The sequence below is a fragment of the Aquarana catesbeiana genome, linkage group LG05, assembly GCF_042186555.1.
Source record: "Aquarana catesbeiana isolate 2022-GZ linkage group LG05, ASM4218655v1, whole genome shotgun sequence".
In the NCBI taxonomy this organism is placed as follows: domain Eukaryota; kingdom Metazoa; phylum Chordata; class Amphibia; order Anura; family Ranidae; genus Aquarana; species Aquarana catesbeiana.
The window spans coordinates 181531855-181558859 of NC_133328.1; the positions used below are offsets into that span (position 1 = coordinate 181531855).

General features: G+C 40.2%; 1 protein-coding gene across 2 annotated transcripts in view; it reads left to right on the forward strand.

The window, feature by feature from the left end:
* The window catches only part of LOC141144583 (serine/threonine-protein kinase ULK4-like), a 1176078-nt gene that overhangs the window by 595552 nt on the left and 553521 nt on the right, over positions 1 to 27005 (forward strand). For both annotated transcript variants that reach the window (XM_073630414.1, XM_073630413.1), the window contains exons 28-29: positions 21917 to 21968; positions 22069 to 22213. In XM_073630414.1, the coding sequence (XP_073486515.1) occupies positions 21917 to 21968; positions 22069 to 22213 (197 nt within the window). The remainder of the gene's footprint in view (positions 1 to 21916; positions 21969 to 22068; positions 22214 to 27005) is intronic.

Consider the following 27005-nt stretch of genomic DNA (forward strand, 5'->3'; position numbering starts at 1 on the left):
TGATTGGCTATGGCAACAGGAGACTGTCTTATGTATAGGCTGGACTAGTGATGATGTCTAGGATTTTTATAGAGTTGTAGGATTGAGTTCCCGAATTTGTGCAAAGTTTGAGGAGATTTTATGTCTGGCCAAGGTTTTGGAGCTTAATAGCTTATAAGGAATCTTGTTCATTAACTTTCAAGTGAAATTTTTGCACTGTTTGAGCTAATTGCTTTGCAACATAATCCATTAACAGAAGAATAAAGTTCTGTCTAGCTTTTTCCAACTTAAACTTGTTTAGTGGTGCTGGGTCATTTTCTTCTTATTTTAGATATACAGTACACTGTGTATTTCATCAAAAGGAATTACCCTCCCATGATTAATTAATGCTTTATCGCTGCTAAAAAAAGCTACAAGTTAACATATATAAGAGATGTTTTTTTGTATAACTGATCACATAACCTCTGTTCTCAGCTTCATAAGATGCTTAGAGAGGTGGAGGTGGATACTGCAGGAGGGGTTGTTAACATAAGGCAGAGAAAGAGCACAGATCTTCCCAGATAAGAAACTTTGCAGGGGGCAGGTAAGCACAAGTTATGGCCTATGGAGCACAGGAGGCTGTGCTCCCAAAAAATGACCACTCTGGGAAGGATGTGCTGGGTGGCATGGACAGTTAGAAATAGGAAAGCAGGGGAACTGGCAGGATCACCAGGTATTTCAAACAAAGAAAGACATACAAAGAGAACTGTATACTTTTTAACATAAGTAAATGGTATAACAAACACACATTAGAAACACTTTAAATATACAAGATTAAATTGTTGCGTCTGAGGAAAATGCAACTTCAAATGCTGCCTCTCCTGTCTAGTGTATCTAATGACCCTTTAACATTTTAAATAGGCAGAGTTGGTTAATGTTTTGAACAGAGAAAATTTACTATTCAACTGGGTCCAGTAGGTATCGGAGTTGTACAAATATGAAAGAATCCAGACAAATTGCTAAAAAAAACAGATATTTAGCATGTGAATAACTCCCCAAACCTACAATGAGTTTTGGAAATTACCTTCTTCACCATAAGTTGTGCTATTGGAAGATCATCCTTTTGGGACATCATTTAAGTACAGTCTTGTGAAGGAATAAGTGGAACCCAACATAGCACAATAACCCATGAGAAGATAGGAAATCATTCTCAAATGTTTCAATCAATACAGCAAAATGTTAATAGGTATCTTGCCTTTCTGGCCAGAAGCTATTATCTGTACTGAACACTAGAAGTCAGGTTTTATTGAGTAATGAGCGGTTATTAGTATTTCCTAGGAGTGTTTGACATATATGCTTGCATTCTTATGAGAAATAACAAGAAAACTTTTTACCAGGATTCATAAAACAAATTGATTTCCCAGGTTAAAAAGTTATTGCTTTAAAGTTTTATACTTTCAAAAAAAGTTAAAAAAAATGTAGGCATAAGTGGTCAAAGAGAACCTTGTTAACATAATACCCTAGAGAAAGCAAGAGAACACTGTCATCTAGTGGCAAAATTACCATATCAGACTGAAAACCTGAACACTTTGGAAGATGTTTCCTCTTTTACCCAGTGGGTCTAATTTGTGATTGAAAACAGAGTCTGAACACAGCAATTAATTGCGTGCTAGTTGCCTCTAGAACAAATTAGAAAGTGAAACAGGCCCATCCATTTGTTTGTTTACTGCACCGTTTTTCTTAATCCTAATTGGATAAAGTCAACACAAAACATGTAACTGACTCCTTACCTAACATTTAAAAGCTATTGGTTCACACCTGTGGGCTGTGGGAATGCACATGTTAGCATGCGTGTTATCTGTTGTAGTGCTGCGTGCCATTAATTTATAATGGCACCCCAACAAATGCGTTTTTGCACTCCACAGCGCACGATAATGCACAAAACGCAAAAGAAAAGCAAAAAAAGGCACCTTTTTAGGTCCATTAGTGAGCCTTAACATAGGACACATTAACAAATTGTGTTTTTTTGAATGCTAATATAGTTACAGTTGCTGAATAAATAACACACTTTTTACAACTTCAAATATCTATATGTCTAGCTTGAATCACTTGTCCTGAAAGTTCTCCCCAGAGCCAGTCAATCTACAGTATATGCTTTAATATCAACATTTGCTATTTTGTTGTTCATTTATTGGAAAATGCTTTGAAGAATTCAAAAACTTCTGCACAACTTCAGTTATGCTGGATGTTTTTTCTCATTAAAGTGTATGTCAAACCAAAAACATTTTTCCTAGTTACAGATTGAGTGAGGAGGTTTAAAAATCGTGTCTGGTTTTCCTACACTTTCTGTCCTGATGATAATGGTTTTACTAGACAGGAAATAAGAAAAAATGATGGAAATAAAAGTCTGACAGAGGTTCTACTTTCCCCCTACTTTACTTTAAAAAACACACACATATATATATATATATATATATATATATATATATATACATATGAGAGAGAGAGAGATATCTATATCTATAGAGAGATATCTATCTATATATATATCTATATATATATAGATATCGATATATATATAGATATCTCTATTTATATTTCTATCTATCTATCTATCTATCTATCTATCTATCTATCTATCTATCTATCTATCTATCTATCTATCTATCTATCTATCTAGATAGATATATATCTATATAGAGAGGGAGAGAGAGAGAGATATATACCATATTTATCGGAGTATAACACATACTTTTTTCCCCTTAAACTCAGGGGAAAATCGTGGGTGCGTGTTATACGCCGATCCCCGCTAATTTTGATCGATTGGGGCGATCGCCGCCGACATACACATAGCGTGTAGATTTCAAAATGGCGCCGCGGAGTTCGCAGGGACTCGGCGGAGCGGAACGAGCGCCGCCGAGATCACCGTGACTGGGCGGAGCTGAGATACACATAGCCGAGTGTACTCGGCTCTTCTCGGCGCCACTCACAGTCACGCCCAGTCCCACCATTGGACCTGTGTTATGTCCATCATAGGGCGAGACTGGGCGTGACTGTGAGCGGTGCCGAGAAGAGTCGAGTACACTCGGCTATGTGTATCTTGGCTCCGCCCAGTCGCTGTGATCTCGGCGGTGCTCGTTCAGCTCCGCCGAGTCCCTGCGAACTCCGCGGCGCCATATTTAAATCTATAATGGACACTGGGGGCAAGGCTGAAATGACAAGGCTGCACTGACCACTGGGGCAAAGCTGCACTGACAAGGCTGCACTGGGGCAAAGCTGCACTGGGGCAAAGCTGCACTGACAAGGCTGCAATGGACACTGGGGCAAGGCTGCACTGACACTGAAAAGGCTTCAATGACACTGACAAAGCTGCAGATGGACACTGATAATGCTGCATTGATGGGCATTTTAATGTAAGTTTTTTTTTCCTTAAACTTCCCTCCTAAACTTGGGGTGCGTGTTATACGCCGATAGATAGATAGATAGATAGATAGATAGATAGATAGATAGATAGATAGATAGATAGATAGATAGATAGATAGATAGATAGATAGATAGATAGATAGATAGATCGATCGATCTAAAAAAATGAGAGAGGCCTGTAATTGTCATCATAGGTATACCTCAACTATGAGAGACAAAATGTGGAAACAAATCCAGACAATCACATTGTCTGATTTTTGAAAGAATTTATTTGCAAATTATGGTGGAAAATAAGTATTTTATCAATATCAAAAGTTCATCTCAATACTTTGTTATATATCCTTTGTTGGCAATGACAGAGGTCAAACATTTTCTGTAAGTCTTCACAAGGTTGTCACACACTGTTGCTGGTATGTTGGCCCCATTCCTCCATGCAGATCTCCTCTAGAGCAGTGATGTTTTGGGGCTGTCGCTGGGCAACATGGACTTTCAACCCCCCTCCAAAGGTTTTCTATGGGGTTGAGATCTGGAGACTGACTAGGCCACTCCAGGACCTTGAAATGCTTCTTACAAAGCCACTCCTTTGTTGCCCGGGCAGTGTGTTTGGGATCACTGTCATGCTATATAATAGATATATATATATATATAACTGTATATAGTACACCTAAAAGGAAACCTGTACTAAGAGATATGTGTAGGCTGCCACTGATGACCTTTACTCTGTGACAGTCACCTGGCTGCAAGATTTTCATTAGCATTGGCCTGGAACAAATTTGCATGTTAGATGTAATAACCTATTAGTATATGCTTGCTCCATGTCAATGACTCAGAATGTAATGTATACTGAGTGCAGGTAAAAGTAATAAGGTTAAAATAATGTTTATTATTGCACACAACACTAATCCAACAGACCATAAGCAAAGCAAAAGTTAATACATAAATGTGACAGTGAAGCCAAACCAATAACCTAACTATAGTACACTATATACAAATAAAGAAAAGCTGACATAAACAGGGCATGACCAAAACTGGGATAAAAAAGGGTTCAGGTTAGTCGGCAAGCAGGGATATGACTGAGCCATTGTTCACACTGAAGGCGGTTTTGAAATTGCGCACATTTCAGTGCGAGTTTGAGGGCGATTTGAAAGAAATTTTGTGGGTTCGTGTACAGATGTCTATTGAAATCGCCCTCTGAAGTTGCCAAAAGTAGTGCAGGAACCGATCTGGATGGTGCTATTTCCGGCAATAGGCTCCGACTTAGCATGCAATTCGACATGTCAAATTGGCTCGATGTGAACAGGGGCTAACAGGCAAAACACTGAAGCCCTGATAAAAAGTCAATGCAGGTGTTATATACCTTTTCCAGCAGCCAGCATCAGGTGGAGCCTGATTACTGGGATCTGATGGGTGCTGGGAGACACCCGCTGGTGGCCACCAGAACTTCACCCTTCAGCTCTGGGAACCACAGTGCCACCAGTAGGTGATCCAGGTCTTAACACACAAAGCACCAAAGCCAAAGACATCTGGTCATCCAATATTTTAGAAATAGGTTAGCAATGACAGCCAATGTATTTCTCTAAATATGGGTTTCTTCTTGAGATGTAATGGTTCTGTTTTTTTTTTTTTGCCATACTTTCTACATTTAGTCTGTCAAATTGCCTGTGTCTTGTGGCCTACATAACTACAAATTTAATGAGGTTGGATAAAAAAGTATGTCCATCAGTTTTAAATTCTGGTGCCAATTTTTTTGTTATTCTTGCCCCTGTTAATGCTGAAGCAACCATGGTGCTCTAAACTACAATATAATGGTCACTGTTAGCAGTATACATGCTACTTTTCTGTTTCTGAAAATGAGACCATAGTTCATGAACTATTATTCCTTACCTAACACTGTATTGTTACAACACACACTCGCAAGTATAGCTTTCTTCAGCTGTACAAAAAAGTGGCAACCACCCCAAACTATAACTGGTCCTTGCAGCAAGGTGCACATAGAAGGGCAATGCACATCACAAACAGACAAAAAAATTTCCAGCACACTTGCCTGCAAAACAACCAAATTGACCCTGTCTAAAACCTTGTACATACAATCAGATTGTTGGCATGGGATTGTCTGTTGACGGACCTTTGTCCTAAAATCTGTCCGTTAGTGCGCTCCTTCTGACAATTATTGTCCAACTTTCGGCCAGCAAATGTTGGATGGCAGTTTAGTAAATTTTTGGTGGACAACGGTCTGTTGTCTGATTTTCGTATCGTCAGTACACAAGTCCGTCACACAAAAGTCGAAAGTACAAACACAGATGCTCGGAATCAGTGCTCATCAAACACAAAATTAGCAGAAGGGTGGCTCAAGAGCTGAAATTCCTCCTAGTACGTCACTATGTTCGTGTTTGTTGACTGACAATTGTGCACTGTTAGTATGCAAAACAAGTTCCTGGCACACGCCCTTTAGACAAAAATCGGATGCTTGGTTGGCCAACAATTGGATCATGTGTACGAGGCTTAACGCTTTACGTTAAAAACAGAGGGTTTTGTTTGCACACATTTGCAAATATATGAGCAAAAGAACAGAGATTTTGCCTGGATCAACCGGTTAATTAATCAATAATTGGCCACTTTAGCAGGTGAGTATAAATCAATCATGCAGACATAAGCCTGGATGCAGTTCAAGTTGCCCTTAATTACATATAGGAAAAACAAAGAGGAAGATTCTCTTAAGAGGGTCAACAGAGAACACTATTGTAAATACAAACCAGCTTTATTAATTACCAAAAATGAGAACCAAATTGAAAATACAAAAAATGAAAAAAAGCAATGTGGACAGACGGCTACCACAAACCAATTAAAAATTGGACAACGTTGTCACAGGGGGTAATAAAAACACATGGGAGCCGCGGCTACACACCCACTCATACACATCAGTCAGACATCATCCATACAATATGGAGTATAATAGTGTTGGTAAAGTCCAGCTCAGTTGAAATATCTATTAAATGTGGAGAATTATCCTATAGGGGGGTATCCAGCATGACAAGGACAGTTCTTATACCAACGGTATATTTTTTGGATGTTAGTGGGTGAACGATCTGGCCGTGAGGTTAAATGTGATGTTGTTTACCACAGATGGATCAATCTCATAACAGGCTAGGTCACAGAAGTAATTGAATGAAAACCAGCTGTTAGCCAGACTGCAAATCGAACCACTTCTAGATTGCAGCATAGGGGATGTAGATTGAACTACAGGAGCAGCGGAATGAATGTCCATGGAGACAGCAATAGGAGGATGCAAAGAAAACTGACATACGTTTTAAAGTGCTAGTGGCACTTTAGAGTGGAGTGGAGAGATCTCACCAGCCGCACGATATCCGTCGTCAGGTTATGGCGATCCTGTGTTCCTCAGTCTCTATGTGGACGAATGCCGCTTTGTAGCTCAGATGGAATACAGATAAGTAAGGAGCCATCCCTCGCTGTGAAGCTGCTGTAGAGCGATTGCCTCAGTATGATACGTGGCTGAAAGGAGAGACTGACATCAGCTGTTGATTCCGTGTGAGAATAGGCCAGATCGAATAGCGCGCGGCTCCCGATGACGTGCTGACGTCACGTGACGCGTTTCACCAGCCAATGGACGCTGGTTTCTTCAGAGCAAGGAGGAGTCTATTCTGAAAGGCTTAAATAGATAATAGAGGATGCAATTGCTGCCTATATCCACTAGATGTCATCCAAAACCCCTCATGTGTAAGACATTCAGCAAGAAGAACGTACACACTAAGTATATTAATAAAGTAGTAGGAATGACAATCATGGGGTGGGAAAAGGACGTTAAAGAAGAGAGGGGGGGAAGAAGGAAGGAAAAGACGCGATGACTAAGAGAGAATGGCAGTGGAAAGAGTGAAGATCCTAGTTATTCCAAATAATGACTATATTGTAGGTTTACTCAAAACTTGGGAAGACTAGTCATTTCTCTAAAAAAGGCTGTAGACTGCATTCGGTGTTCAACCCTTTAGGAGCTAAAGAGTCTAAGTAGTACGTCCACATTTTCTCCTTTTGGAGGAGGATAGTGTCAAAGTCCCCTCTTCTAGGGGGCAAATTCAGCACATAAATCCCTTTAACTGTGAGACCCTTTGGGTTACTATCATAAAATTTGGCAAAATGTACAGGAATAGGTCGATCATCATCCTTATTCTTTTTCTTAATGCCACTGATGTGTTCACCAATCCTAATTCGGAGTTGACGTTTGGTTTTTCCTATGTAGTTTTTATTGCAAGGACATGTAAGCATGTATATGACGCGTGTCGTTGAACAATTAATAAATTGTTTGATTTGGTAATCCTTGCCTCCTCTCGGATTGGTGAACACATCAGTGTGGTGCATGTATTTACATATGTTACAATGTCCGCATGCATGCATACCTGGAGGGGGTCTCCTCTCGGTAAGTCAGTTTTTGCTAGTCGTTCTCGTGTATTCGGAATGGACCAAAGCGTCGCCTAAATTTCGTGCCCTTTTAGCTGTAAGTAGTGGTCTGGGGCTAATTATATTGGTGATTAAGGGTGCTGACTTTAGGATATGCCAGTGTCTATTGAGGATCTCCTGGACTTTAGTCCATTGTGAACCAAACCTAGTGATGATTCTAGGAAAATCATGTGCTGGTTTATCAGATTTTTGGGTATTTTCCTGTGTAGTTAAGAGATCTTCAAGTTTCTTTTCTAATGCATTATTTTTGGCTTTTTTGAGGGAATTGTGTGAATACCCTCTTTTCCTGAACCTTTGGTACATCTCATGTGCTTCAGTTTGAAATTTTTCCTCCTCTGAGCAGTTTCGCCTGATCCTTAAAAATTGTCCTGTAGGTATCCCTTTAATCAGGGATTTCGGATGATGGCTCTGTGCTAAGAGGAGGGTATTAGCTGCTGTTTCCTTTCGGAAAGTGCTAGTTACAATACGGTTTCCACATCTGGTGATTTGTAGATCAAGGAATGAGAGGGCATCAGCAGAATAGGAATAAGTCAGGTGAATGTTTCTTTCGTTTATGTTTAGTTGGGACAAAAATTCCAGAAGTTGTTCCGCTGTGCCCTCCCATACCATGAGCACGTCGTCGATGTACCTTGGCCACAATGCACAGTGGCCAAGGTACATCGAGGACTTGTACACAACCTCCTCCTCCCAGAGGCCGAGGTGAAGACAGGCATAGGAGGGGGCCCAAGGGGCACCCATACTGGTGCCTCTCACCTGTTGATAGAACCTCCCAAGGAATTGAAAGAAATGATTGCCCAACATGAATTTGAGTAATTCAATAATGAATTCATTATGGGCTCCCAGTGCTGGGTAATGAATATCAAGAAAGGTTTTAATAGCTTGGATACCCCAATTATGGGGAATTGATGTGTATAGACTTTCCACATCTATCCCTACTAATAAGGCATTTGGTGACAAGGGGAAGCAGGATAATTTAGAGAGTATATCTCTACTGTCACTGACGAAAGATAATAATTTTGTTACCATATCTTTGATCATCGAATCCACAAATTTACCAACTTTTTCAAGGGGACCCTTGATAGCTGAAACAATAGGCCTCCCTGGAGGGTTGGTTAAAGATTTATGCAGTTTGGGGATTATGTAGAAGGTTGGGATTGTAATATCCTCAGCTCTGAGATATAGATATGCCTTTTTGGTAAGAAGGCCAGCTTCCATAGCCAATTTTAATTTGGTGTTCAGAGTATCAACTAGGGCTGGAAAAGGAGTCCTAGTCAATTTTTGATAAGTGGAGGTATCTCTCAACAGTCTAAGTGCTTCATCCTCATAGATTTTTTCACTGAGTAGGACCACATTGCCGCCCTTATCACTTCTTTTTATCACCAAATTGGGAGCTTCCTGTAGTTCACGTAATGCTTTTCTCTCAGGGCTGGTTAGATTGTTTGATCCCAACCATTCCCAATTAATCCTCCCAAGATCATGTTTAACCTGATCAAGGAATAATTGAAGCCATTTATGCTTAGATAAGGCTGGCATTTTAGTGGATTTGATTCTCAAATTGGATTTCCTACTAATTGGGTGACTGCTATCGGTTTCAGAGTCACTACTGGCATTTTCCATTTGTTTACCACAGATGGATCAATCTCATAACAGGCTAGGTCACAGAAGTAATTGAATGAAAACCAGCTGTTAGTCAGACTGCAAATCGAACCACTTCTAGATTGCAGCATAGGGGGATGTAGATTGAACTACAGGAGCAGCGGAATGAATGTCCATGGAGACAGCAATAGGGGGACACAGCTGGATTCTAATCATATTAAACTTCTTCAAAAAGGACTCTCTTTTTCCCCCACTGTGCCCATGAATTAATTTGAAGTGTTCAAAGATATTAATCTATTTCTTAGAAAAGTCCTCTTTAAACTTTGGCATCACAAAGGTCCTGAGAACACACCAACCCCTGACCCTAATCTTGATAAAGAGGAAAGAGAGGCTATTAACAACTTAATATCTCTATTGGAGTAGTGACTCTGAAACCGATAGCAGTCATCCAATTAGTAGGAAATCCAATTTGAGAATCAAATCCACTAAAATGCCAGCCTTATCTAAGCATAAATGGCTTCAATTATTCCTTGATCAGGTTAAACATGATCTTGGGAGGATTAATTGGGAATGGTTGGGATCAAACAATCTAACCAGCCCTGAGAGAAAAGCATTACGTGAACTACAGGAAGCTCCCAATTTGGTGATAAAAAGAAGTGATAAGGGCGGCAATGTGGTCCTACTCAGTGAAAAAATCTATGAGGATGAAGCACTCAGACTGTTGAGAGATACCTCCACTTATCAAAAATTGACTAGGACTCCTTTTCCAGCCCTAGTTGATACTTTGAACACCAAATTAAAATTGGCTATGGAAGCTGGCCTTCTTACCAAAAAGGCATATCTATATCTCAGAGCTGAGGATATTACAATCCCAACCTTCTACATAATCCCCAAACTGCATAAATCTTTAACCAACCCTCCAGGGAGGCCTATTGTTTCAGCTATCAAGGGTCCCCTTGAAAAAGTTGGTAAATTTGTGGATTCGATGATCAAAGATATGGTAACAAAACTATTATCTTTCGTCCGTGACAGTAGAGATATACTCTCTAAATTATCCTGCTTCTCCTTGTCACCAAATGCCCTATTAGTAGGGATAGATGTGGAAAGTCTATACACATCAATTCCCCATAATTGGGGTATCCAAGCTATTAAAACCTTTCTTGATATTCATTACCCAGCACTGGGAGCCCATAATGAATTCATTATTGAATTACTCAAATTCATGTTGGGCAATCATTTCTTTCAATTCCTTGGGAGGTTCTATCAACAGGTGAGAGGCACCAGTATGGGTGCCCCTTGGGCCCCCTCCTATGCCTGTCTTCACCTCGGCCTCTGGGAGGAGGAGGTTGTGTACAAGTCCTCGATGTACCTTGGCCACTGTGCATTGTGGCTAAGGTACATCGACGACGTGCTCATGGTATGGGAGGGCACAGCGGAACAACTTCTGGAATTTTTGTCCCAACTAAACATAAACGAAAGAAACATTCACCTGACTTATTCCTATTCTGCTGATGCCCTCTCATTCCTTGATCTACAAATCACCAGATGTGGAAACCGTATTGTAACTAGCACTTTCCGAAAGGAAACAGCAGCTAATACCCTCCTCTTAGCACAGAGCCATCATCCGAAATCCCTGATTAAAGGGATACCTACAGGACAATTTTTAAGGATCAGGCGAAACTGCTCAGAGGAGGAAAAATTTCAAACTGAAGCACATGAGATGTACCAAAGGTTCAGGAAAAGAGGGTATTCACACAATTCCCTCAAAAAAGCCAAAAATAATGCATTAGAAAAGAAACTTGAAGATCTCTTAACTACACAGGAAAATACCAAAAAATCTGATAAACCAGCACATGATTTTCCTAGAATCATCACTAGGTTTGGTTCACAATGGACTAAAGTCCAGGAGATCCTCAATAGACACTGGCATATCCTAAAGTCAGCACCCTTAATCACCAATATAATTAGCCCCAGACCACTACTTACAGCTAAAAGGGCACGAAATTTAGGCGACGCTTTGGTCCATTCCGAATACACGAGAACGACTAGCAAAAACTGACTTACCGAGAGGAGACCCCCTCCAGGTATGCATGCATGCGGACATTGTAACATATGTAAATACATGCACCACACTGATGTGTTCACCAATCCGAGAGGAGGCAAGGATTACCAAATCAAACAATTTATTAATTGTTCAACGACACGCGTCATATACATGCTTACATGTCCTTGCAATAAAAACTACATAGGAAAAACCAAACGTCAACTCCGAATTAGGATTGGTGAACACATCAGTGGCATTAAGAAAAAGAATAAGGATGATGATCGACCTATTCCTGTACATTTTGCCAAATTTTATGATAGTAACCCAAAGGGTCTCACAGTTAAAGGGATTTATGTGCTGAATTTGCCCCCTAGAAGAGGGGACTTTGACACTATCCTCCTCCAAAAGGAGAAAATGTGGACGTACTACTTAGACTCTTTAGCTCCTAAAGAGTTGAACACCGAATGTAGTCTACAGCCTTTTTTAGAGAAATGACTAGTCTTCCCAAGTTTTGAGTAAACCTACAATATAGTCATTATTTGGAATAACTAGGATCTTCACTCTTTCCACTGCCATTCTCTCTTAGTCATCGCGTCTTTTCCTTCCTTCTTCCCCCCCCTCTCTTCTTTAACGTCCTTTTCCCACCCCATGATTGTCATTCCTACTACTTTATTAATATACTTAGTGTGTACGTTCTTCTTGCTGAATGTCTTACACATGAGGGGTTTTGGATGACATCTAGTGGATATAGGCAGCAATTGCATCCTCTATTATCTATTTAAGCCTTTCAGAATAGACTCCTCCTTGCTCTGAAGAAACCTGCGTCCATTGGCTGGTTAAAACGCGTCACGTGACGTCAGCACGTCATCGGGAGCCGCGCGCTATTCGATCTGGCCTATTCTCACACGGAATCAACAGCTGATGTCAGTCTCTCCTTTCAGCCACGTATCATACTGAGGCAATCGCTCTACAGCAGCTTCACAGCGAGGGATGGCTCCTTACTTATCTGTATTCCATCTGAGCTACAAAGCGGCATTCGTCCACATAGAGACTGAGGAACACAGGATCGCCATAACCTGACGACGGATATCGTGCGGCTGGTGAGATCTCTCCACTCCACTCTAAAGTGCCACTAGCACTTTAAAACGTATGTCAGTTTTCTTTGCATCCTCCTATTGCTGTCTCCATGGACATTCATTCCGCTGCTCCTGTAGTTCAATCTACATCCCCCTATGCTGCAATCTAGAAGTGGTTCGATTTGCAGTCTGGCTAACAGCTGGTTTTCATTCAATTACTTCTGTGACCTAGCCTGTTATGAGATTGATCCATCTGTGGTAAACGACATCACATTTAACCTCACGGCCAGATCGTTCACCCACTAACATCCAAAAAATATACCGTTGGTATAAGAACTGTCCTTGTCATGCTGGATACCCCCCTATAGGATAATTCTCCACATTTAATAGATATTTCAACTGAGCTGGACTTTACCAACACTATTATACTCCATATTGTATGGATGATGTCTGACTGATGTGTATGAGTGGGTGTGTAGCCGCGGCTTCCATGTGTTTTTATTACCCCCTGTGACAACGTTGTCCAATTTTTAATTGGTTTGTGGTAGCCGTCTGTCCACATTGCTTTTTTTCATTTTTTGTATTTTCAGTTTGGTTCTCATTTTTGGTAATTAATAAAGCTGGTTTGTATTTACAGTAGTGTTCTCTGTTGACCCTCTTAAGAGAATCTTCCTCTTTGTTTTTCCTAAATATATGCGCAAGCCACAGTGGCCACGCCATACCCCTTGAAATGCTCCACATTTTGTCATGTTACAACCAACAATGTAAATGTATTTTATTGAGATTTTGTGTGATAGACCAACACAAAGTGGCACATAAATGTAAAGTAGAAGGAAAATGATAAATGGTTTTCAATTTGTTTTACAAATAAATGTCTGAAAAGTGTGACATGCATTTGTATTCAGCCCCCTTTGCTCTGATACCTCTAACTAAAATTTAGTGGAACCAGTTGCCTGCAGAAGTAACTGAATTAGTAAATAGAGTCCACCTGTGTGTAATTGAATCTCAGTATACATACAGCTGTTCTGTGAACCCCCCAGATGTTTGTTAGAGAACCCTAGTGAGCAAACAGCATCATGAATGCCAAGGAACACACCAGACATGTCAGAGATAAAGTTGTGGAGAAGTTTAAAACGGGGTTATGTTTATAAAAAAAAAAAAAAATTCCAAGCTTTGAACGTGTCACGGAGCACTGTTCAATCCCACCTTCCGAAAATGGAAAGAGTATGGCACAACTGCAGACCTACCAAGACATGGCCTTCCACCTAAACCAACAGGCCAGGCATGGAGAGCATTAATCAGAGAAGCAGCCAGGAAACCCATGGTAACTCTGGAGGAGCTGCAGAGAGCCACAGCTCAGGTGAAAGAATCTGTCCAAAGGGCAACTATTAGTCCTGCACTGCACAAATCAGGCCTTTATGGAAGAGTGGCAAGAAGAAAGCCATTGTTGAAGGAAAGCCATAAGAAGTCCCATTTGCAGTTTGCGAGAAGCTATGTGAGGGACACAACAGACATGTGGAAGAAGGTGCTCTGGTTAGATGAGACCAAAATTTAACTTTTTGGCTTAAAAGCAAACGCTATGTATGGCGGATAATGAACACTGAACATCATCCTGAACACACCATCCCACCGTGAAATATGGTGGGGGCAGCATCATGTTGTGGGGTTGCTTTTCTTCAGCAGGGACAGGAAAGCTGATCAGAGTTGATGGGAAGATGGATGGAGCCAAATACAGAGAAATCTTAGAAGAAAACCTGTTAGAGTCTGCAAAAGACTTGAGACTGGGGTGGAGTTTCACCTTCCAGCAGGACAATGGCCCTAAACATACAGCCAGAGCTACAATGGAATGGTTTAGATCAAAGCATATTCATGTGTTAGAATGGCCCAGTCATTGACCTAGACCTAAACCCAGTTGAGAATCTGTGGCAAGACTTGAAAATTGCTGTTCACAGACGCTCTCCATTTGATCTGACAGAGCTTGAGCTATTTTGCAAAGGAGAATGGGCAAAAATTTCACTCTCTAGATGTGCAAAGCTGGTAGAGACATAACCAAAAAGACTTGCAGCTATATTTGCAGCGAAAGGTGGTTCTACAAAGTATTAACTCGGGGGCTGAGTACAATTGCATGGCACACTTTTCACATGTTTATTTGTAAAAAAAAATTGAAAACCATTGATCAATTTCCTTCCACTTCACAATTATATACCACCTGATGTTGATCTATCACATAAAATCCCAATAAAATAAATTTACATTTTTGGTTGCAACATGACAAAATGTGGACAATTTCAAGGGGTATGAATAATTTTTCAAGGCACTGTATAACAATGAATAGATTAAGGGCAGGTTTGCCTGGAGGTAGCCCACCCCTCACACATGACACCCAGCAAGAGCATGAAGGTAGCTAAGATATTCAGTGTGTCCCTGCACTCAATTCATCGCACTGTAGAAAAAAGTGTCAATCACCTCAAACTATAACTGGCCTTTGCAGCAAGGTGCACATGGAAGGGCAATGCACATCACAAACAGACAAAAGATTTCCCAGCACATTTACCAGCCAACCTGAAAAATAGCTAAATTAGCCCTGTATCAGATTATGTTCAAAACAGAGGGTTTTGTTTGCACACATCGGCAAATTTATGCACAAGCCATAGTGCCCACACCAAGGGACCTCTGTGAATGCTGCGGTCCTCTCAAAATAAAGCGGTGCAGCGCTTAAAGGGACAAATACATATAATAAATATGAGGCAAAGTCCCAAAGTATATCTTGATCCGAGGAAATGAATAAATGTCCACTAGTAGAAAGGAAACTCATCAGATGCTAAGAAAAAAGGTGCAGTGATAAGATAAACTTGACGTTCGTGTATCAACACCACTGTGTTCCACCACCAGAAGTAGAGGCCGCTCACCTTATTGAGTAGACCTTCTGCGCTAACAGATAGGTCACTCATGCAGTCCCTTCCACAGGGTAATAATGGAGATGAAAAAGCTGGCCACATGTGTTTTCCCCAATTGCAGTATCCACATAGCAATCTCATCGGCATGTATAAATCATGATAAAACAAAATGACAGGACATAGTGCTCTCCATATGATAAAATGATAAATTTATTAAATGAAACGTTACTCACAAAGATAGCACTGAATCCCAGTGCAGGAGTATAGGACATGTAAAAATAAAACCAGATAGGTGGCTGTACTGACGTCACGGAGCCCCTCGAGGGGCTGGGATTCAGTGGGATTCAGTGCTATCTTTGTGAGTAACTTTTCATTTAATAAATTTATCATTTTATCATATGGAGAACACTATGTCCTGTCATTTTGTTTTAACATAATTTATACCTGCCGATGAGATTGCTATGTGGATACTGCAAGTCTTGGGGAAGCAAGTCTTGTTAGCGCAGAACGTCTACTCAATAAGGTGAGCGGCCTCTACTGGTGGTGGAACACAGTGGTGTTGATACACGAATGTCAAGTTTATCTTATCACTGCACCTTTTTTCTTAGCATCTGATGAGTTTCCTTTCTACTAGTGGACATTTATTCATTTCCTCGGATCAAGATATACTTTGGGACTTTGCCTCATATTTATTATATGTATTTGTTCCTTTAAGCGCTGCACTGCTTTATTTTGAGAGTTATCATTAAGGATTTTATATTGGCCTTCAGTGTTCAGCTGCTGGTTTTTATTTGGGTTTTGCATTGTCTGTTTTTCCTCTTAATGCTGCGGTCCTAACTCTAAATTTCCAGAGCCTCCTTAGTAGAAGAACATAAAAGAATGGATAGATTAAAGCTCCACCCAGAAGGGGAAGCTCGGCTTGTTCGCACAGCCCATCCCAGCCCTCCCTCCACTGCCACATCTGGCACTTTTTTTTTTTTACAGACTGGAACCCCTCTTTAAGGGCAGGTATGCCTGAAGGGATCCCACCCCTCCTTAAAGGCACAGGGGCGCACGTGACGCCCAGCAAGAGCACAATGGCAGCAAAGGCTTTCTACAGCTTACAACCGATAAACTGATTGCAGATGAGACTTTTTTTTTTTTTACATTTCTTTTTAACATTAATCACTCTGCTCCTAAAATAGTAATATGGAACAGCCAAATTTTAAGTTTTGTTACGTGATTTGGGTTGAAATTCATTCATCCATTCTAATTCTAATTTGTGCAGTTTCCAACCATAAAAATGTAATTTTATGTTATTAATGTCAAATTCACTTTAACATGACTACCAGTGTAACAACAGATGTCTGGTGAAATCTAATGAGTTTATAGAAAAACAAAAATGATGCCATAATCCAAAATATTATTTGATGTGTTCTAATTATAAACCTAATAACTTTAGTGGTTTTCTGAATTGGCCAACCTTTAATTGGACTTAACAGTAATTAACGACCCTTTAATAGTTATGGGATTGAAGGTAAAAGCTTTTCCAAGTTCTTAGTTGGCAACTGTGCGTCTTTGGCTGCCCTTTAAATTGACTTAATTTTCATTTTCAAGTGTAGCCATTTGATGGATGTTTTTTGCTGTGCTGTTCTACATTTTAGTGAAACGTGTAATCAGAACACAAGTACATTTTGCTGGAAAATATGTTTATATGTACTCTTTTGTAAGTGTAAAAATACTGGCAATTATCTTATTTTTATCTGCTTTAAGACCAGTTTAGTTTTATTATGTTCTGCTCACCCAGGATACCACTATTAAACATTTTGTGGACCCTAATCCACACATTACTTTTAGAAGAAGTCGCTCACTGAGAGACAATCTCACAGTGAGCCTCTTTGATAGACAACATGGGGAGGATCAATGTGGGGCACACCCAAAAGGTACATATTGTTGTGGATATTGTGACTATTGTCGCTTTACCAGTCAACTCAAGGATCCTTTGGTACTTGGACCTACTACCATCTGCCCAGATATTTTGTCAATTGTAAAACAAGAGGCATAGTTTACTTACTGACAGGAGGATGTAATGTGTTCTATGTGGATAAAACAATGCATATGCTATGGCAACGTATTAAGGAACATGTAAGTCATATCAGGGATGCTGTCCCTGAGAGTCCAATTGCAAGACCTTTTAATGAATGTGGTTCATGTAATTTGGACACCCTCCGGTTAATCCCTGAAGAGAAAGGGGAGATTTCCATAATCACATTTTGCGTTCGGAAACACGCTGGATCTTTAATCCTAATGTGAACTACCCCCTGGTTTAAATGGTTTTGTAAACTATACCCCTTTTCTGTACGATAATAGAGCCCTATCCATCATTGGGCTATGTTATACTTAATGGATCTTTGCACTATACATTCACCAGGTCTTTTCAGGTGGTTTATTTAGAGATAGGTTATGTGCCCTCTCAATGGTGAGGAAATATAGACATTTTTTTTTTTTATCCTTGTTTTTTCCTCCCCTTTTTTCTCTGCCTTTTTTTTCGTCTGTGTGTCTGTCTATTTGTCTGTCTAGTTGTGTGTGTGTATTGGTGTCCAGATCTTCAACGCATCTGTGCTAGGTCTCCATTGGACGTTTAATAGTAGACATTATATTTATGCTATTTGGAGATCTTCCTTCGGCTTTGAGACATTGAGCTGATGGAAGATCTGGTGGGTTGGTTTGACCCTGTCGACTGGGTTTGGGTGTATATATAGGGGCAGGTTGGCTTTGGGGACTTTCAGGCTGGACTGCAGGTTCCTCGGGAGACCTGGATACTTATCGTTTCTGTCTCCGCCACATATGGGAGAGATGCATTTTGCAGAGATGTGAGCAATTTTTACCCTTTGTGTCATTGGTGGGCGATATATATCTCAATATTGGTAAGCATTGTTGGCTAGATATCTGTTTCCCTGGTCTAGTCCACAGTGGGTGGGTGGTGATTTATTCCAGATACTGATATGTATATATGTATTTGTTATTCGAATAAGGATCCTTTGACTAAGCCATTGGATGGTATGCACTTGTTGCAGGGATTACCTAACCTCTGATTGAATTTTGAGTGGCTCATCATATCCAGGTGGGTCATGTGTGTTTTTTACAACACAGCAGTGAGTTTGATGTAAATACCATGTATCCTCTGAGTTGAGTTTCCTTTCCTGTATGTTGGTGGCTGACTGGACGTTTTTTTCTTTGGTCCCCCCTTAGCTCGGACACGCCAGACAATTTTAAGGTACACTTATAGACTTTGTTGAGTGCTGTGTTTTTTTTTTGTTTTTTTTGCCTTGTTTTTTCCTCCCTTCAAGCCTCAGTTTCCTGTTCTTAGTTGAGGAGACTGGTACCCAGTATGGTCTTCTGCTGCTGTAGCCCATCTGCTTGTGTTGTGCGTTCAGAGATAGTATTCTGCATACCTTGGTTGTAATGAGTGGTTGCTGGATTTACTGTTGCCTTTCTATCATCTCATTGTCTGCTCATTCTCCTCTGACCTCAACAAGGCATTTTCGTCCACAAAACTGCCGCTCACAGGCTATTTTCTCTTTTTCGGACCATTCTCTGTAAACCCTAGAGATTGTTGTGTGTGAAAATCCCATTAGATCAGCAGTTTTTGAGATACTCAGTCCAGCCCATCTGTTAACAACAACCATGCAACGTCACTTAAATCCCCTTCCATCCCCATTCTGCTGCTCAGTTTGAACTTCAGCAAGCTGTCTTCACCACGTCTAGATGGCTAAGTGCATTGAGTTGCTGCTATGTGATTGGCTGATTATCAATGTGTGTTACCAAGCAATTGAACAGGTGTACCTAATAAAGTGGCCGGTGAGTGTAAGTCAGAGATGCAAAGTCAGTAGAGGAGTTGTGAGACACAGACGGAACCAGAGTTGTTTCTAACATGAAGTGTTGGAGCCTGAATGCAGTATTCAATGTTTTTGATGTGTGTGTATATGTTAAGATCTGTGTGAGAGTGGGAGTATTGTAATAACTGAAAAAAAATATAAAAATAGATGGGACAACAGTCTTTTTGATTTGGGACTCTTTGCAGTGCAGTCCAATGTATATTATCCAGCACTGGGTAAAAAGACACTTTATAATGTTAAGTATTGTATTAGCAGATCTGTATCAATTATACAATATCTGCACTAACTTAGTGCTGCCCTTTTTTTAAGCTTGCTGCAGATGGCACCTAATTGCTGGTCTGTTGTTTATTATATTACGCTATAAAACGGAGTTTAACCACTTCTGCCCCGGGAGTATTTGCCCCCTTCCTGACCAGGCCATTTTTTGCGATAGGGCACTGCGTCGCTTTAACTGACAATTGCGCAGTCCTGCGATGTTGTACCCAAACAAAATTTATATCATTTTTTTCCCCCCAAATAGAGCTTTCTCTTGATGGTATTTGATCACCTTTGTGTTTTTTATTTTTTGCGATATAAAAAAAAAGGGATGACAATTTTGAAAAAAAACCACAATATTTTGTACTTTTTGCTATAATAAATATTCAAAAAAAAATTTCTTCATCAGTTTAGGCTGATATGTATTCTTCTACATATTTTTGGTAAAAAAATTGCAATAAGTGTATATTGATTGGTTTGTGCAAAAGTTATAGCATCTACAAAATAGGGGATAGATTTATAGCATTGTTCTTCTTCTTCTTTTTTTTTTTACTCGTAATGGCGGAGATCTGCGATTTTTTTAATGGGACTGCAACGGATACATCGGACACTTTGACACTTTTTTGGGACCATTGACATTTATACAGCAATCAGAACTAAAAATAGCCACTGATTACTGTATAAATGTCAGGGAAAGGGTTAACACTAGGGGGCAATCAAGGGGTTAAGTGTGTTCCCTGGGAGGTGTTGCTAACTGTATGGGGGCTGGGCTGACTGGAGGAGGAGAGAGATCATTGTTCCTAATCACTGGAGTAATTGTGGGTCGCCCGCTGGTTAGGTCACCCACTCGTGAATGGCCACAGGCACGTGCCCACAAATCGCTGTGTACATGCCCAGCATACAATGACGGCAATTCGCACAGGGGAGCCAACTTACCGCAGTACAACTGCGGCGGGTGGTCCATAACTGGTTAAACTGATAAAAAGTTTTATTTTTTTGGACGCTTTTTTTTTTTTATTACATCTGACACTTTTGACACTTTTTTGGGACCAGTGACATTTATACAGCGATCAGAGCTAAAAATAGCTACTGATTACTGTATAAATGTCACTGGCAGGGAAGGGGTTACCACTAGGGGGTGATCAAGGGGTTAACTGTGTTCCCTATGTGTGTTTCTAACTGTGAGGGGATGGGAGTGACTAGAGAAGGAGACAGATTGTTGTTCCTACTTAGTAGAAACACACGATCTGTCTTCTCTCCCCTGACAGAACCGGGATTTGTGTGTTTACACACACAGATCCTGTTTCTCGCTCTGTCACGAGCGATCGCAGGTGCCCGGCAGTCATCGCGCCCACCAGGCACGCGCATCAGCCAGGGGGAAAGCTTTGGGCACGCCTGCTACAGCGTCATAAAGAGCCAACGTACAGCTACAACGTATCGCACAGGGGGGCCAACCTGCCACAGTATAACTGCGGCAGCTGGTCGGGAAGCGGTTAAAGTGTATGTAAAGCTTATTAAAGGATAGGTTCACTTTTTTTTTAATAAATTCCAGCTCCCCTATGTACCAATATAGCATTAATGTACTGCTTTTGCAGAAATAAAAAAGCTTTTGATTTACCTTACCTCATTGTATGTGCTTGTTGTATGAAAGGCTTCTCCTTTTACTTCCTGGACAGACCTTAGGACGTTCACCAACTGACCTCATTAACACACCCTGCATTATCTACCCACATTTCCACTAACTACAGATAGTTCTCAAGGTAGCTTTTGCATCTTTTACTGGTAAAATATTGTGTTTTTGCATAGTATTTTTATCTGAAGAAGCAATCATTTCCTTCATCCCACCATGTTGACTGTTTCTGATAATTAAATCAGTTTTTCTAAATTTTCTAGAAAGTTGGTTTCCAGACAAAAAATATAATGGCTAAGCGGTCTAAGTGTACTTTTGAGGATTAAACCTAATGTAAACAATGCACTTTCAGTGTGTATGATATTTGCATTTTGAAGTTTTATCTGGATAGAATAATAGCAAGTCCTGGCAGGTTTAGCTATAATTCTACAACATCACAGATAACGTGCTGGTTTTGAGGATCGCCCCTATTGATTCTAAGAGTTGAAATTACTGGTAAACATAGTTGAAGGAAGAGACTGCAACAGGACTGAAATCTTCTATATAGGTAGTAAATCACTACGTGTCCCCTAGAGGATGATCATTTTAATTATAGAGTTAGCCTTTAAGACCCTTTAGTTTGTGGTGATACTGATTCTATTTCTGTTCTTACAGTAATTCAATCCAGACCCTTTCTTGCTCTGTTTTAGGTTGTGGATGCTATCCTCCCACCTTTAGTCTCCTTGGTGTGCAGCCAAAATGGTAAGCTAGGCCACATCAAGTATGTCTTCATGCAGCTTCAACATTTTGTTTCAATTACACAGCTGTATGGTAACATTCTTGGCTTTACTTTTTTTTCTAGTGGAATGGAGGCTTTTCAGCTTGCGGCTACTTGCAGAAACCACATCACTACTTGTTAACCATGAAACTGTGGCTGAGGGAAGAAAGGAAGGCCTCCAGTCAAACAGCACATTTATGTCTCTGGTCAGAAACTCATTACTTCCACAGTAAGTTTTATTCAACTGAGCCCAATAGTTGCTAAGTGCTATTCTGTTAACCTTTTCTGCCTCTATAGTTATATGTATTTGTCATCTGTTTATCATAAATGTTTCTATGATCCAGTTAGTATGCGGTCCACTTTCCACAGCACTCTTTCTCTCGCCTCTTGACCATGGAATAACCCTTGAAATCATTTCCACGTCTTAAGGCGCGTACACACGAGCGGAATGTCCGACAGAAAAAGTCAGACGGAAGCTTTTCATCGTCTATTCCGATCATGTGTGTGCCTCATCTGACTTTTTTTTTTTTCGAAAATTCTGACGGACCTAGAAATAGAACATGTTCTAAATATTTCCGACTGAACCAATTCCTATTGGGAAAACTTCCCGTCTGTATGCTGTTCTGACGGACCAAAAACAATGCTTGCTCTGAAGCAAGTACGAGACAGAAGCTGTTGGCTACTGACTTGAACTTCCTTTTTCTAGTCCCATCATACGTGTTGTACGCACCGCGTTCTGGACGGTCGGACTTTGGTTTGACTGTGTGTGGGCAAGACAGCTAGAATGGAATTCCGTCTGAGTTCTGTCGGAGAAACCTTTGGCGTTTATTCCGACGGCAAAACCAGTCGTGTGTATGTGGCATTAGAGGACCCTTTATAAACTTTACAGCTCATCGTACATTAGCCACACCACAATGTAATTAATCAGAGAGTAGCCACCTTACACTGGAGGCCAGTGAAAAGAATATCATGGGGCATTGGTGGTCAGTGAAAAAATACCTCTTACATTGGGATTCAGTGAGAGGAATGTTTCTTACATTGGTGGTCAGTTGGAGTATGCCCCCCTACAGACAGCTAATATGATCATTAACACAAGTGGTTAGAGAGGCGAAGCTCCACTTCTTCCATGCAGCTGGTACTGCCATGTGTCAGAACTATGCGGAAATTGTCTGGCCAGAGAACAATCCACTACCCACTGCTCAAGGAACTCCTAGCTGTCTTAAGGGAAACCCTAGTTGAGAAAGACTGTTCTACAATATTTGGCATTTTCAAAGTCTGCAGATTCTTAAAGTATACAATATGTCTAGCCAAAAACATTTTCCAGTTTTGGATAGCATGGTGAAAGATTAGAACTCCTATTAGATTTTGATTGTTTTCTGGGGTTTCGTTAGAGAGATTTTTCTTTACTTCCTGACCTGCTGACAATGGTTTCAACAAACAGAAGTGAAGGCAAATTTAACACAGGAACACAATCAGCAGTAAAAAGATTAGGTTCCCCTAATCTACTAACAAAAAACATTTTTCTTTTTCTTTCTGTTGCTGTGGGAGCGTTCCCTTCCTTGTCTGGTTAAACCTTGCAAGCAAGTCAGGAAGTGAGTGTAAACATCTCGAATGAAGCCCAAAATATGGCAGTAAAACTTAACAGGGGTTCTAACCCTTCGCCACGCTATTCAAAACAAATAAAAAATGTTTGGATGGACATGCACTTTAACTAGTGTATGAGGTGTAAAAGATCAAGTGTTCAGTATAAATGGGTATTATACCCAGTGTAAAGGTACCTACATCCTAAGTCATGATATAATTGTACCAAGAAAAATACTGCTGACCATCCCACTTCTTATCTAATTAGTGTATGAGGTGGCCTCCTGTGTCAGTTAACACCTACTAACTTCTATGCCTCCAAAGGCAGAATGTAATGGAAGGAGCCAGGGGAGTACATACAGAGGTTGCAATTGTGACCTGGCCCCATGCTTCAAGGGGCCTGCGCGGCCCCCCTGTTCACTTGGATAGGAGCAGCGGCGGCATGTAGACCCTGGCCAGAGGCCCTTCATGGTTTCTTGCAGCGGGGCCCTGAAGGTTCTAGTTATATCTTTGATAGGAGCTCTTACAATGTCTTATCCATGGACTTAAGACTAAACAGTGAAAAAAAAATAGGCTGTATTTTAATATGCTTGGTTTCACTTAGCATTGTAATTGATACTCCATGAAATTAGTATTTTTATAAGGATGGGTCTCAAGTGACAAGACCAGCATGCTGTCCTACTGTCACTCAATTTTAGTCAAGTATTTGCGCTGCCTCTGCTAAATACTTATTTTATTTCTATGAAGATTCCAGCATCAGGGGTTTGATTTACTTTTTCAAAATTTGATTTCAAATTTAAATTTAAAAATTTTAAATTTTAGAAATAGGAATGCATTACATGGATATAGGCAGGACTTCCACATGAATCCCTAATGACATTTGCTGATTTGATCTGTGTTGCCAGCTAATGAGTAATGGACAGTTACTTTTGAGTGGCCCTATCATTTACATTGTTTTACTGTGCTACACTTACTGCAGAATCTGTAACTGCATCATCAGTAATCATTTTATTTTCTATCCTATTCCTGTTTTTTTGGATTCTTTATTAAAATCCATCTCTAGACAGTCCTTGTTTTTGTTTACATAGAGCAGGGAAGGGTTATAACATCTTTCAGTCGGTTGCCTGTTTTCCCATTTCCTCTCACTTCCAGAAAAGTCCAAGTGTCGGTATCACACTATATCAATTTTGCCCACTAAATGTGACTGTGTGTTGTAGACCCATATGTCAATAATCAATATTTCTTCTCACCACAACGCTGCGTTGTATAAGGAAAATGTTATATTGCGTCACTATGACATCACTAACAATCCAACATATACTGGACACTCAGGTCCCTTTTCTTAAAGTGTTACTAAACCCAGAACCCGGCATTCACTATATCTGGTCTCCCACAGTACACAGAACATGGAACTGCAATTATTTTAGCAACTATAAATGGATAAATACCTTTTCTCATCAGCAGTATATAGCAGTCTTGTGACTTATATCAGTGTCTAGTTAAAGCTTGTAGGAGGAGTTTTCATTCTCCCATGATTGTCCTATGAGGATGCAGGACCTCTGACCCTCTGTCTGAACAGTTCTGATTGGCCCTGTGCTGATCACATGCACTCTACCAAGAGAGGGTTTGGGGACTGTGGAAGAAGGGGAGGATCAAAGAAAATGGGATCAAACAGCCTTTTTACACAATGCAGAGGATTAACCCCTTAGGTTCCACAGTCAGTATAACAAGCATGCTTTACTGCATATACAGACTGATTTTACTGTTGTGGATTTAGTAAGACTTTAAGGCAGTGTGTCAGCATTTACCACAAAGAACTTATGTAGTAACCCCACCAATGAGATGCAGCCCCAGAGTGGTTTGATGTTCTATTTTCTTGATAATTTAATATTGATCTATAGGTTTTCCTGCATGTACATGAGGAGCCCAGCTTGCTTTATCCAAGTGACAAGCCATCACCTGGATAATGATCCTTCCTCATAGGGTCAGTATGTGCTTAGAAATCTCACCAATGGTGATGGAGGCAGCAGTTTAAAGTAGGGAAAATTTAAAACCTGTCCATAGCTCCCACTCATCTTACATCTTGCTTTGGTGCCACAGAGCAAATCTCACCAATAGAAGTATGGACGACACTTTCTTATTCTTATCTAGTTTAAAAACTAAAAAAAAGTTATGGCTGGAGTTTAGATTTAAGATAAGAGACTTTTCAGTAGCAAACTTTTAGATGTGAGCAGCCATTCCTCTAGTGCCCCCTCCTCTTCTCTGAAAGCAGATACATCTTGAGTGAAGGCTGGGGAGGTAGTAGAACACTAATGACTGTATGCACAGTATCTTCTGTACCTGTGGGCTTCTGCTTAGTACAATTTTTCATGTCTTATTAGCTGATTGCATTGCCTAGAAAATGGTTTCATTGGATATTTGTTGACAGCTTTCTATCACCGTCTGCATTGTTCTACTTAGCTGGTCTAATTTGCTGTATTCTGTTGAAGAAGATTAAGAGAAGAATTGTGCCTCTCAGTTTGCACACTGACACTTTTCTTGTTTTTGGCAGAATGTTATTATTTGTTTACTTTCTTACGGACGGTTACACAGTACCAGTACAGTTGCTTTCCGAATAATGATATTGTCAGTATGCCTGGTTTCTAGACACTGTTAGATAATGGCAAACAAATTCTAGTTCTGTATACTTATAGGCATATTACAAATTGTTTTTATTGTGTATACATAGAAGGCTTATCTTTACATTTTTATTTTAGTATCTAATTTCCTTTCTTTATTGTAATGTTTGACTTTTACTAATCCACCATCCTTCCTTCCTTTAAATCTACTATTATTGGCCATATATAGACCTCACTGCCTAGCCAGTTAGGCATGAACACACCGTGTATAAGCTCAGAGCTGCAGATCTTAAGGGTTAATATAAATGTCTAATTTATAAATGCTGTTATTTAACACCATTTTATTACTATTCATACCATGACTATTCCATTCAGGGAAGCCTATCCCACATCCACCTAACAACCCCATCAAATCATTCCCTGCATCTATTACCTTTTGTACCACCACCCACTCCATTTAGAATGTAAGCTCTATGAGCAGGGCCCTCCTGTCCCTTCTGTATTGAACTGTACTGTAATTGTGCTGTCCCACCTCTACATTGTAAAGCACTGCGTAAACTGTTGACACTATATAAATCGTTAATAATAATAATAATGACTACCGCGGAGACTTATTGTATGACTAAGTTGGCCTATTTTGCTCATAATCTTAAAGAGATTGTGGATTCTAAACTATTTTTACCAGAACAGGTTGCACCAGTTTCTTAAAATGTATCTAAATCCAAGAACAAGAATGTAATTTATTGCAGCTTACCAGTCCTTAAACGCGGTGGCTGCATTAAGCCTAGTGCAAACAGGCCGAATGTCAGACGACATTGGTCG